At 46.7% G+C, this 14,586-nt stretch overlaps 1 protein-coding gene across 2 annotated transcripts in view; it reads left to right on the top strand.

The window, feature by feature from the left end:
• The window catches only part of AHI1 (Abelson helper integration site 1), a 922,284-nt gene that overhangs the window by 289,344 nt on the left and 618,354 nt on the right, over positions 1–14,586 (top strand). For both annotated transcript variants that reach the window (XM_069235204.1, XM_069235205.1), the window contains exon 14: positions 7,928–8,034. In XM_069235204.1, the coding sequence (XP_069091305.1) occupies positions 7,928–8,034 (107 nt within the window). The remainder of the gene's footprint in view (positions 1–7,927; positions 8,035–14,586) is intronic.

The raw sequence follows: 14,586 nt of genomic DNA, 5'->3' as shown, positions 1-14,586 counted from the left end.
GACTAAAAAGTCATCCGAGGGTTCCTGCAAGTTTCGTAGCCCATCAAAGAAGGAGAAATCTGAGGGGTCAGATTCCACCATAAAAACTAAAAAGAAAACCCTCTCTGAGCCTCCAACGCCACCTGTGTGGATTAAGCACACTTAACAGCATCTGCATCATCAACGGCACCATCATCGATGGTATCTTCGTCGATGGCTCACGCATCCATGATGACTTCAATTGCCATCACCATATCTATGTTGACGGCAACTTCAACAGACTCTTTGTTGACGGTTTTAACATTCTCATCGACAGCGCACCCAATTTAGTCACCACGACTACAGTCCCTGTTGACGATGCTTATCTCGTTGACAATCCTCCAGTCGATGCTTCCGTCCGATTTACAAGCAAAGTTGGTGGATTACAGGGAGCGCTTTCCACCAATACCTGCATCGGGGCAAAAACCAAAGATTCCCACCATACCATCAACCCCCTCAACAGTTTCAGCAGCCGCAGGTTGTAACTCCTCCTCGACCACGGGCTTCCCCCCAGTCTGTACCTGCTCAAGGCCCAACATCTTCGTACTTGGTGAGGCGGGTGAAATCCATACACCACAGGATGAATGGGATGAGTATATAATTCCAGCACCTGCCTCTCCTGGAACACCTATAGTGGAATCACCACCTGAAGATATCGGTGGCTTTCACAACCTGCTGGAAAGGGTAGCCATCCGATTCGACTTACAGATGCCTGTGAGTCAACAAGACTGTTTCCTGTACGATTTCAAGGAGCCTCACAGGAAAATGGTCAGGGCTATTCCAATAATTGACCATGTTTGGAGTCAAGGTTTAAAGATAATATGTAACCCTGCGACAGTACCTGCATTATTACCAAAACTGGATAAAAAGTATATGTCCACGGATGATGCTCCTTCCTGCCTAACAGGTCATCCAAAACCGGACTCTGTCATTTCACTGGTGGAGCAACGGCGGTCTAGAAATCCTTCTACACCGCTAACTACACCACCAGATAAAGATGGGAGACGCCTTAATAATATCAGGAAGCGTTTTTCATCAATGTCTGCAATTGTTGTGAGAGCTGCCAATTCCCTAGCGCTCCTGGGCAGATACGATAGACAGCTGTGGTCGGACATGACTCAGTATTTGGAGGAACTTCAAGAAAGTGCCAAGATTGAGACAAAAATGGTGGTCATGGAGGGGCAACGTTCCTCTGCGGAAATTATTGACTGCACACTTGACATCGCCGCCATGTGCTTTAGACTGCTAGCTGGTTCGGCAGTTTTGAGGTGCCAAGGGTGGCACAAAGCCACTAACTTCCGACCTGATGTCCAGACAAAGATTTTAGATCTTCCCTATGACGGAGAGGCGCTATTTGGAAAGCATGTCGATGACGCGCTTCAGTCCATAAAGTCAGAAACTGAGACTGACAGATCGTTAGGCACTCTGCAGTGTAAAAAAGTGCCTTTTCGTGGAGCCAGGGGCAGAGGGCATCCTTCATTCTGTGGAGAATACCAGCAGTACAGATTTCCATCGTACTCCCCCACCTTCCACACTACCAAGCCCAAATATCAGCAAAGGCAACTGCCCTCAGCGCTTACAGCAGACCTTCGCACACAGGAAAACCTGGAAGGTAATCTAAAGAAGCTACTCATAGGCAATGACTGTCTTCATGTGCTGGTTACCTCCCGTTCTTCCCCTTCAGTTTTTCAGGGAACATTGAAACACCATATTCATTGTTGGCGTCAAATAACCAAGGACAAATGGGTACTGGATGTAATACAATATGACTACCTCTTAGAGTTTGTTCAGATACCCCCAATAACGCCACTGCCCCATGTTCAGCAAAGACATCTGCGTCTGCTCAGCTTAGAAATAGAGACCATGTTGACCAAAGGAGCACTAGAAGCTGTACCCTATTTCCAGATGGGCAAAGACTTCTATTTCCCTTTCTTCCTGCTCCTGAAAAAATCTCATTTATGGAGCCCAATCCTAGACTTACGAGAGCTAAACAAATACCTGAAAAAGCAAACATTCCGTATGGTCACATTGCAAGACATCCTGCAGCTTCTGAACAGAGCAGACTACATGACTTCCCTGGATCTTCAAGACGCCTACTTCCATATTCCCATTCACCCAAGACACAGAAAATTCCTGAGATTCGTGGTAGCCGGCAGGCATTTTCAATTCAAGGTCCTTCCCTCTGGGCTCAAGTCCGAACCGCGGATCTTTACCAAATGTCTGGCTCCGGTCGCAGCCTACCTGAGAAGAAAGACACACCAAATTTTTGCTTATCTAGATGATTGGCTAGTAAAAGCTCACGACTTCCAGTCGGCACGCAGGTCCATCAGAGCGATCTTACGCCTTTTCAAGGATTTGGGCCTCACTCTCAACAGGGAGAAGTCACTACTCCAGCCCTCGACAAGGATAGCCTTCCTGGGGGCTATTTTACACACAAAGCAAACCAAAGCCTACTCGGCACTGGACAGACAAGGGAAGCTAATCTCCTTAGCAAAACAAATTCAAAGAAGAAAGTCCCTTTCAGTTTGATGGTACAAATCATTACTAGGTATGATGTCATCTTGTATAAATCTCATTCCTCATTGTCGCCTTCATATGCGTCCGATTCAAGAGGAACTGGACAAGCGATGGAAGCATGCGCAAGGATCCTTCGAGGACATAATCCAGATAATTCTGCTCATGATAGCTTCTCTAGATTGGTGGGCAGTTCCCGAAAACATTTTAAAAGGACTACACTTCTTACCACAGATTCCTCCACTAACCGTGACAACAGATGCATCAATGAACGGATGGGGTGCATGCCTGCAGGACCTTCGAGTAAGCGGCAAATGGTCTCCCTTTCACCATGCTTTTCACATCAACCTTCTCGAACTGAGAGCAGTGTACTTTGCTTTGCAAGCCTTCCTCCCTAGAATTCGCGGATCAGCAGTGCTTGCCAGGATGGACAATACCACCCCAATGCACTATTTCAACAAACAGGGAGGAATGCGTTCCCACCTACTGACCAGAGAAGCACAAACCATTTGGAGTTGGCGCATTCAGCACTCAGTGCACATAACAGTGGAGCATGTTCCAGGCCTTCAAAACACTTTTGCGGATTCGCTAAGCAGACTGAAAACATCTCCTCACGAATGGGAGTTGGACCAGAGGACACTGAATGGAGTATTCTCGGAGTGGGGCAAACCGAACCTGGATCTTTTTGCAACCTCCCAGAACGCCAAATGCTGATATTACGCAAGTCGGCAACACCAGCAAGGGTTGTGGGGGGATGCCTTTTCGATTGCATGGTCGGGGATTTATGCATACGCCTTTCCGCCAATTCCCCTCCTCACAAGGGTGATCAGGAAGATAAAGGCGGAACCCTGCCAGATAATTCTAATAGCTCCAGTGTGGCTACGTGATACACGGATTTACTGCTACTATCTTCATGTCCACCCATCAGGATGAGCCCAATTCCGGAGTTGCTCACCATCAACAAGGGACAAGTAAGACACCCAGATCCCAAATCTCTAAGCTTATCGACTTGGCTTCTGAATTTAACAAATTCGTCCGCCTAGACATACCTAAGGATTGCAAAGACATCCTTGCCAGAGCACGGGGGAATAGCACAAATAAAATGTACCGCCTAAAGTGGAAACGGTTTTGCTTGTGGTGCGAATCCGTGAACATACACCCTCTCTCCTCCGCACTGGAAAATGTCTTACAATACTTCTCACAGCTAGCACGCACAGGGCTGGCCCATGCATCCATCAGAGTTCATCTGGCAGCTATTTCTCGATATAAGGGAATTTCTGGGAAACCATCTTTGTTTCCGCAAAGACTGATAAAACAATTCTTGAAAGGTCTTTTCAGATCCTTTCTTCCAGTGAAAGCCCCTCCCCTAGCATGGCAACTTAACACGGTCCTAGGCCAGCTGATGAAAGAGCCATTCGAGCCCATTCATAGGGCAGACTTCAAGTACCTCACCGGGAGGTTGGTGCTCCTCCTCGCCCTTACTTCTGCACCTAGGGTCAGCGAAATCCAAGCTTTTACGATACGGCAATCCTTCTTACAATAAAAAAACGACAGTTATTCTGCGCACCAATCCTAAATTCACCCCAAGGTGCCTCCGGACTTTCATATTGAGCCGGTAGTCTAGTCAAGTCTTTCTTCCCAAACCCCCAGACTGCCACAGAGAAATCCCTGCATTCACTCGATCTAAAGAGATGCATCAAGTTTTATTTGGATAGAACGAAAACCTTTAGAAAAACAAACCAGCTGTTCATATCCTTCAGTGCCTCTAGAAGAGGATGCCCTGTAACTAAATAGAATGTTTCTCGATGGATCAAAAATTTGATCATCTTTTGCCACCAGCAGGCTGGTCGACCATTGGATTTGAGGGTACGAGCACATTCCACCAGAGCCGTATCCACGTCTTGTGCATTGTTCTCAGGTGTATCGTTAACAGACATCTGTCGTGCTGAAACGAGGAAGACGGGCACATACCTTCACGCAACACTATTTCCTGGACACAGAGTTGCCCCAAGATGTAGCGGTTGGACAAGCAGTCCTTAGACATCTGTTCCAATGAAGGTGAGCCATTTGTTGTTCCCTCCAACCGCTTGTTTTATTTCATGTCACATTTTCTATAGAGTAATAACTTTCCGTTCTCCAGACTTTCAACTGCAAGCAAAAATTGCAAAGGTTGTTCACAATGTCTCATATATAACAGTATGTAGTTATTGTACACGTAGAAAATGTGCTAATCAATGATTGCTATTCGGATTCAGGCATGTGAACCTATGAAAGTTCCAATACTGGATTAAGAAATAGGATATTTACCTGTAACTGTAGTTCTCCAGTATTGGAAACTTTCATAGATTCACGTGCGACCCACCCTCCTCCCTTGGGGAGCTCACCTTCATTCTCTCAGAGCTAACTATATTACAGAACTAATACTTGGAAAATCTGAGGGAAGGCAGCTCCTCACAGGAAGGTTCTAGATGGTGGTGTTATCTGTTTTGGTGTTATCTGTTTGGTTGTCTTTGGAGTTTGGTCCTTTTTTTACAAAATGAATGTGATATGTTTCTAAGTTAGCGGCCTAATGCATTTAATGTTTAATATGCAATTGGGCATAGCTTCTGTAATACACCAGGGACTCCCATCTCGACGACTGGGAAGGATTCAAGCATGTGAATCTATGAAAGTTCCAATACTGGAGAACTACAGTTATAGGTAAGTAACATATTTTTTTTCATAAAATATATTTTCTGAATGGAACAACTCGAGTGATTTGGTTTAGATGTCTTAATATAATGGTAAAAAGTGATTAATATGCACACTTCTGCCCCCAAATCCACCTGTGTTTGAGATGTTGGTGTATAGCTCATTTCTTCAGTAAAAAGCTCTTCTCTTCTTCCTTAAATAATAAACGAGATATTATAGATTTACCTTGATGCCTTTTTATCCTCAAGCAACATATATTTAAAAGGTCGCAGCAAAAGATCCCTGGAAGAAGAAAAACATCTTTCAGCTTGGATTGATAGGAATATGGTTGTTCCGATCGGAAGGGGAAATTAGTCTTGGGTGGCAACTGAAACCTATTTAAATAGGTTTAGTGATTTGAGATCGAGTTACTAAAAATAACATGACATACCCTTCTTTCACTAATATGTATGTTTTTAATTGTGTTGTGCCATTGGTGGGATTTCTTATATCATTGGTATCAAATGTCTAGGTGGAGTAAACCGATAAATAAGAATTTGTGTTCATTATTATTTTTAAGGGTTTCACAGATCATGTCAGATCCAGTGGCCGCCGCCGCAAATCTCAATAGGTGGGATGGGATGGAGTTTGTGGTGGGGTCGACGGGGGAAATACTTGAATAATAAAAAATAAATAAACCTTGCTGTTCCCGATGCCAGCCACCCTGCTCCTCTGCTCTCCTTATGATGTCCCAACAGTCCCTGGGGCCACAAGCACAGGCTCCCCGCGCAATCCTGGCGCCTCTCTCATGCTATACCTATACCTAACATGAGTGCAGCACCAGGACTGGTTTGAGAGGCTTGGTCTGCCGCTCAGACAGTGCACTGGGGTCTGTGCAGTTTTTCCAACCCAGCTGTGCAACCCAGCCGGGTTGGAGACACCTAAGTGTGCATGTCAGTTTGGCCGGCCTAAGACAATAGCCAAACTGACCTGCGCACTTAGTGCAGTCTGCTCCACTCCACTCCTCATCCCTGCTCCCATGGTCCAGACCCCTCCTCCACCCCCGCAAGGGAAACGGCCTTAACGCCGACTCCTGAACAACGAAGTCCTGGTTAACGAAAGCTGAACAACGCTTTCGTTAACCACAACTTCGTTGTTTTGTGCCTTAACAACGCACATGCGTGGTTAAGGCACAAACAAGGGAGTCGGCTGAGGAGAACGACGCGATGACTCAGGTAAGTGGGGCGTGGGTGGGCTGGGGTTTTAGGTTTAGGGGCGGGGTGGGGAGTCAGGATATTTTTTGTTTTAGGGGCGGGGCTAGGGGGGCCAGGGTTTTAGGTTTAGGGCCGGGGTGGGGGGTCGGGGTATTTTCTGTTTTAGGGGTGGGGGTTGGGGTTTTAGGTTTAGGGCCGAGGGTGAGGGGTCGGGGTATTTTCTGTTTTAGGGTCGGGGTCAGTGTTTTAGGTTTAGGGCCGTGGGTGGGGGGTTGGTTTTTTTTCTGTTTTAGGGGCGGGTGGGGGGTTGGGGCTTTAGTTTTAGGGGCGGGGTGGGGGGTCGGGTATTTTCTGTTTTAGGGGTGGGGGTCGGGGCTTTAGTTTTAGGGGCGGGTGGGGGGTCGGGTATTTTCCGTTTTAGGGGCGGGTGGGGGTCAGGGTTTTAGTTTTAGGAGCGGGCGGGGTATTTTCTGTTTTGGTGGTGGGGTGGGGGGGTTTAGGTTTAGGGGCAGGGTGGGGGGCTCGGAGTAGTTTTAGGGGTGGGGGTTGGGGTGCTTTAGGTTTCACGGATGGGGTGGGGTTTGGGCTTGTTTTAGGTTTTGGGGGTAGGGTGGGGTCAGTTTTAGGGGCGGGGTTGGGGTTTTAGGTTTTAGGGGTGGGTTGGGGGTCGGGTAATTTTAGGGGAGGGGTGGGGGTTGGGGGGGTTAGGTTTAGGGGTAGGGTGGGGGGCTCGGAGTAGTTTTGGGGGGGTTGGGGTACTTTAGGTTTCAGGAATGGGGTGGGGGTTGGGGTTGTTTTAGGTTTTGGTGGTAGGGTGGGGTCGCGGTAATTTTATGGAGGAGGTGGGGGGTTGGGGTAGTTTTAGGGGCAAGGGTGGGGGGTTGGTGTGGTTTTGGGGGGGGAGTTGCGGTAATTTTTAGGGGTGGGGATGGGGGGACCAGGGGGGACGCATGCAGGAACAATGGATACCTATCACTAATGCTTTTACGAGGAATGCCTTTACAACGAAAAAACGTTGTTAAGGCATTCGTGGTAACAACGAGGTCGTTGTTCCGACCTCGTTGTTCAGGCATTCGTTGTTCCGGCAGGCGTCGTTCCGACATACATTCCCCCCGCAAATGCTGGCTGAGCCAGCAGCTGAAAAATTAAGTCATGAAATATCGTGTTATTTTCAGCTGCTGGCTCTGAGCAAGTGGGACGATGCTCCTTTGCCATTACGGAGGAGCCGCCCCTGGTCAGTGCTTTAATAAACCTTAATACTTGTCTCCAAATGCAAAATTGTATTCAATGTTTTTTCCAAAGTTTGAAAAACAGGTAAAAAAGAAATGCCATCACATGCTGTGTTTATTTTCATGTTTATTATTTAGTAGGTCAGGGAATATTGATTTCTGAAACTCACAGTATTGTTTGTGTAACACCTTTTGTTGTATTTTGTGAATGTATACATCTCTTTTAGTTTACCATTCTTTTTATTCCACAAATTGGGAATAAATCCAAGCTATCTTTCACAGGGATTCATATGTTCTCTGGGGATAGCTCAGGACTTGTCATTGTATGGAATACCTATGTCAATGGATCATCTAAAAAAAATCCAGCCCAGCACTGGAACATTAAGCAGGTACATTTTATTTCTTTATTGTCATTTTCAATTCAATTCAATAATTCTTTACTGCCACTAGTGTGACCCTGAAGCGTTGTTATCTGTTGGTAGAATTCTTAGATGTGGTGTATGATAAGTAATGGGACACGTAAGTTTTTTTGAGGTGAAAAAAAAGGTCCATACATTTTTTTATCGTCCCTCAGTGCAGAAATCATGTCGGGCAGTAGATATTCATGATAAGGTCACCGATATTAAGTACAAAGGACTACAGGATGTGTCTGCCTTTCCGCCTTCTAGAGGCTTTCAGTATCCAGATATGTGGAAGAAGTCTGCTTCTGTACCTTTGACCGCAAGACAAAGTTTGCGACCGCAAAGCCCGCTGAGGCTCTGCTGTCAGAAACCAGGTCGTACTCTCCTCAAAATGAAGAGAAGGAACTATAAGTTTGGCGAAGTGGGAGCTACGCTGTTTTGTTAGCAAGCTTCCGTTTCACCAAATTCTATATGAGGCTCATGGCCACTTAATATATCCATTGCTTCGGAGGATTTTCGAGGATACTTGGAAGCCGCATATGCAAGTCTTTATCATCTGTCTTTTTGAGAAATATTTTGGGCATTCCATGCACAGATTACTATTTTTAGAACCCTGAGCAAATGCAACTTTTGCGAATGTGCTTGTGAAACATATTTGAAGTCCTGAACTGTCTGTTTCTTCCTATAGGCTAACCTTAGGATCATGGAGCTTTAGTTAGGATTTGGTGGGTTTGTTGAAACACCGTTTTTTGTGCCTTTGAACTTATGTTTTATTTATTGTTATTCTATTAGTTATGTATAAAACACCCCATTGAAGGTCACAACGCTTAAAAACAAAAACAAAAAACAATTACAAACGTTATAAAGTGGCATATAGAAATTGAAAGAAGAAATGATATGCAAGGGCGTAGTAGAGACAATTACATTTAAGGAATAGAAGGAATCATGCAACTGTTCATTTTCCATTATACCTCACTACGCTACTAGGCATTCGAGGAGAATGAAACCGCTTACTGCAAAGTGTCAATAGAATAGAATGCATCTTAGTTCTTTTGTGAAACTGTCAAGGATTATTCTGGATTTCTGGCGAAAGAGTTCCGGATCTTGGATGAGCACCTTGTGCAGGATTTTAAAGTGATTTTTTGAACATCTGAGTTTCCATAACAAGAGTTTCAGAGGTTGAAGCATAGTAACTTTTTGTGCCAGACAGTTGGAAGTTGGAAACAGAATTTGATGGGCAAGACATTTTGATGAAGCCAACATATGGGATATATTGATATCATGTTTTGGCCCTTACAGCAGCATATAGTGCTGCCTTCAGTGGTGCGAGGTGTATCTTGAAGACCCTGTGCTTGGAGGTTTTCAAAAGTATGAAAAGGGGACAAGATACAATTTTTCAAGGAGACTTTCAAGTAAAGCTGAGTATAATGATCCTACTTGAGGTACATTGTTCTGAAGGGTCATTAATAGATAGCCAAAAGATTTAGTGGTTGAAAAGGGTGGAAAAGAGAGTAGATGCTTGCATACTAGGATTGCAAACTCATCAAGATTTGCAGAGTTTTATTTGTTGATGGTGGTTCTGAAGATGACAGGATAACCATATTTTACAGAGACTTCTAGCTGCAGATTCCTTACCTAAGATTTATCCCCAAGAATCAGACTGAATCTGTAAATTTTCATGAGCAGTACCCCTGGGCGCCGGTGGGTGGTGTCCACACTGGACATGACATGTGCAGTGCCGATATAGGCCCCACACCAGCATGTTCTTGTCAGTTCTTTTCTTTCTGCACCAATCAGCACTGATTTGGAAACGAGCTAACCCCAGTCTTTTTTGACTGACCTTTTTACCACATTTTGTTGAGAGTTTTTTTTAGACTTTGGGCCTGATTACAACTTTGGCGGAGGGGTTAATCCATCCTAAATGTGACGCATATCCCGCCCGCCGTATTACGAGTCCATTATATCCTATGGAACTCGTAATACGGTGGGTGGGATATCCGTCACATTTGGGACAGATTAACCCCTTCTGCCAAAGTTGTAATCAGGCCCTTTGTCTCTTTGTGCATCAATGATCTCCGCTAGGAAGGTTGGTTTCCAGCCCTGTGGTGCCTGGACCCATATTTGGTGTGCCTCTGGTGTTTCAGCATGACCACAATGTCAAGACCTGTGTCGAATGCCACGCCATGCACCCTTAGGCCTTGAGGGAGCGGTCCTTCAAGCTCCTTGATGTGTGAAGTGTCAAAGCTCACAATCTGATATCGTTTGCGGAGCCCCGCCAAGCGCTCGTCGACGCAGTCAAGGTCGTCTGGAAGATCGTATAGTGCCTCGGCACAAGAAGAGCAAGAAGTTGAAGAGATCTACAATTTCACCACATCCGTCAAAGTCATCTGATGAGATGAGGGAGCATTGACATTCGAAGCCTAGCTCTATGGCAGAGCTTGCGCCTAGGCTGTCTCCACTCCTCTGAAAGTTTCTGGTAGCCAGAGCGATCCCTGCACAGCTATGTGAATTTATTGAGGCACCTCATATTTTGCGGCCTGTTCCCAATGGAGTGCCTTCAGGCCCCACGGGCTCTGGAGGGGCTCTTACTTGTCTTCCGGAAGTGCTTTTGCCCCCTGCGCACCTGTTGGGACCCATGGATCCATTGATGGATCATGAGTGGCGCCAGTTGAGCCACCTCGACCTTCCTCAGTGCCTGATCCATGGTGGCATCATCTACATCACTGACTCTGACACATAGCTGGGAGGGCATTGTCCAACACTGGCACCGGCGCCGATGAGGGGGACAGACTCCCCATGATGGAGCCAGTGCCTTATTCATATGTAGGGTTCCAGGGTTTCGGTATTTATTTTCTAAGATTTTCTACTTTTTTTATCCATATACATTTTTTTGGCTCTCTCATTCATATTTATCCATATTTATTTTGTGTTTTGAGAATAAATGTAGTCGTAAAATGGTATATTTCCACATTTATTTAACTGATAAACATGCACTTATACTCACATTTTAAAAAAATTAAAGAAGCCAAATATATTTAACACTACACCCACAGGTAAATATTAGCATAATGTACAAATATAAGTTAACATAAGCCTTTATTTAAGGAACTCTAATCCAGGTTTGTTCACTCCTCATGCTGTCCATCTGCCCAGTCTTTGGCCTTGATCTAAGGAAGGATCGCAAGGAAAGTCACTAACATGAAGAACAGTTTTATGTATTTTTCTGCTTTTAATAATAAATACAGACAGGAAACAAATTGTTTTCTGTCTGCATTTGTCTGTAAAAATCAGTAAAAACTGAAAATTGGGAGCCTTATTCATATGATAGACCTGGATTGGGGGACAAATGCCAGTTGGAAGAGACAGAGAGCAACTGGTATGAAGATCTGGCGGAAGCCAGTGGACTGAACACCTCCCCAGACACTGTCCTGGTCTCTTCCTGTACTGTGGCTAGAGAGGAGGGTGCCACTTTCGCAGTGTTGGTGCGAAGGGTGGCTTAGGTCCTAGACCTTACATTGCCTTCAGTGGCAGTTAAGCCCAATGTCTTGACAGAGCTTCTTCAACCAGGGCTTGCACCCACAGAACAATTACTCCCATTTCATGATGCCCTTACTAAAGTCCTACTCGGATATGGTCCAAGCCTTGCACAGGTGCTCCTGTGCATAGGACAATTGCCTGCACCATCGCCGGGCCCCAGGGGTCCCCATTTTCCTCACCCAGCATCCCACCCTTGGGCAGGCTCCTCCTCCAAAGTTAACCCTGGAGCATTTTGTTCCACTCCACCAGAGAGGGAATCCAAAAGGCTGGATACCTTCAGGAACAGGATATTTTTCCCAGCCTGACACTACAGTCGGTAAACACCACATTCCTCTTGGGCCAGTACTTCCATATCATCTCAGACTTGGTTGCACAGGTGCTGCCCATGGTCTTGGAGGAGGTCTGAGCTGTACAATCTCAAGCAATTGCTGATGGGAGTGACGCAGCAAAGTTTATCATATGATGTTGGCTGGATACAGTGGACTCCCTGGGAAGAGCAATTCCATTGTCGGTGGCCCTTTTGCGCTGTGTCTGGCTGAGAACCATTGGCTTTTCAGGGGATGTTCAGGCCTTGCTTATGGACACACTGATTTATTGCTCTCCGTTGTTTGGTGAGAATGGGGACTCTGTGCTTGAGTACTTTAAGGGGAGCAGAGAGCTACATTCAGGTCCTTCAGCCTTTCAATGGCCCAACGCTAACTAACCCCAGAATGCCTTACGCCCCTCTCGTGGCCACAGAAGGGACTTCCAACCATGTCTGTACATGCCCTGCCACCTTGGCCAGCACTCTGCACAGTCATTTTGTGTCAGAGGAAGCTGTTTCCTTAGATCACGTGGGTCAGGCAACCAGAGTGCGAGCCAGGCAAAAACAGCACCTCCTCCCCAGCAGCTACATCATCCAAAGCCCTTTAATATGCCCTCCCACCGTCATGGGCATCTAGTGGGAGCAGGACACACCATCACCTGGACCACTGGAGATCAATAATATCCAACTGTTGGGTTTTGTAGCTTGTCCATAGGAGCTACTCCCTCCCCTTTGTGACCACCCAGCCACCCATACTACCTACTTATGACAATCTGATGGTGGACCACCTCTCCTAGTTTTGTTGTGGGTGTTAGCTTTCTTGGCCAATGGAGCTATAGAGAAGGGTCCAGCATAAGAAGTAGGTCTGTTCCTGAAAAAGGAGAAATCCCAAATGCTCATGCTTGCACAAGTCGTTTCTGTCCTGGATCCAGGAGACTGGATGGTATTGCTGGACTTGCATGACGCTTATTTTCATATCCCCCAACCCACCAGCCCACAGACGCTACCTGTAGTTCACTGTAGGCCAGGAGCACTTTAAGTTTGCCGTGCTCCCTTTTGGCCTTATCGGTGCCCTTTGGGTGTTCACAAAAGTGATGGTGGCGGTTGCAGCTCATCTGTAGAGTTGAGGGATTCCAGTCTTTCACAATCTCAGCAATTGGCTTCCCCCAGGCAGTTGACTCCCACCTCCAGACTGCGGCTAACCTTCTGCACTTCCTGGAGTTTACTATCAACATGCTGAAATCTCACCTGGCTCACTCCCAGATGTTCCCTTTCATTGGTGCCCTTCTGGATACAATGCAGTTACGGGCCTATCCTCCTTAGCGGCAAGTCCCGGATATTCAGGATATGCTACCGATGTTTTATCCTCTACCCTGGATTTCTCTGCGGCTGACTGAGGCTTTTGGTTCTCATTGCCTACTGCATCCTTCTTGTGACACATGCCCGCTGGCATCTTAGGGCTATGCAGTGGGACTTCTAGTTCTGGTGGGCACAGCATCACTGAAATCTCTTTGACATAGACTAGATCTTGGAGAGAACTGCAAAAGGCCTGTGATTGGTTCAGTGGCAGACCTCTCTACCTTCCCCATCCAGAGCTTACAGTGGTGACAGATGCATTCCTTTTGGTCTGGGGCTGCCATCTACGAGAGGTGGACATCAGAGGACTCTGTTCTCCAGTGGAAGTCGGACTCCAAACCAACAGGTTGGATGTCCGAGCGATCTGACTGGCATTGAAAGCCTTCCTTCCTTCAGTCCTGAGAAGGCTGGTTCAGGTGTTCACGGATAACACCACTGCCATGTGGTACTTCAACAAACTGGACAGGGATGTGTTGTGGCCCTTTTGTCAAGACCCTTTGCACCTCTGGGCATGGCTGAAACATCAAATCCACCCCACTACATTCCAGTCCACCCCACACCAATCCACCCCAAACCAGTCCAATCCACCCTAACCTAGCCCATTCTAATCTACCCCACTCCAATCCAATCCACCTCACCCCAAACCAATCCCCCACCCCAATCCTATCCACCTTCCAGTCCAATCCACCTCATTCCAGTCAAATCCACCTCATTCCAATCCAATCCACCTCTCTCCAGTCCAACCCACCCCTCTCCAATCCATCCCTCTCCAATCCATCCCATCCCTCTCCAATCCAACCCACCTTTCTCCAATACATCCCACTCCCTCCCAATCCAGCCAGTCCACCCACTCCAATCCACCCCACTTAAACACAATCCACTTTAAACCACCCACTCTAGTCCAATCAGGTCCACATTAATCCATCCTACTCCAGTCTAATTTGCCCCCCTCTAAATCACCTTAATCTACCTCTCCTTTCCTATTAATCCACCCCACTCTAATCCAGTTCACCGCACTCTAATCCAATCCACCCCAGTCCACTCCAGTCCAACCCACTCCAATCCACCCCTCCCCAGTCCACCACAATCCATTCCATCACACCCCACTCTAATCCACCTCACCCCACCCATTGCATTACACGCCATCCCACTTCAGACCACCACCCCCCAATCCAACCCACCCCACCCCATTTCAATCCACCCAACTCCAGTCCACCCCACTCAACCCCAAACCACCCCACTATAGTCCAGTCGACCCCACTCTATCCCAATCCAATACACCCCACCCCAGTTCAGTCCACCCCACTCCATTTCAATCCACCCAGCCCACTCCATTCCACCAC

This window comes from Pleurodeles waltl, chromosome 5 (genome assembly GCF_031143425.1).
Source record: "Pleurodeles waltl isolate 20211129_DDA chromosome 5, aPleWal1.hap1.20221129, whole genome shotgun sequence".
Classification (NCBI taxonomy): Eukaryota; Metazoa; Chordata; class Amphibia; order Caudata; family Salamandridae; genus Pleurodeles; species Pleurodeles waltl.
This window is presented reverse-complemented; position numbering and strand designations above follow the sequence as displayed.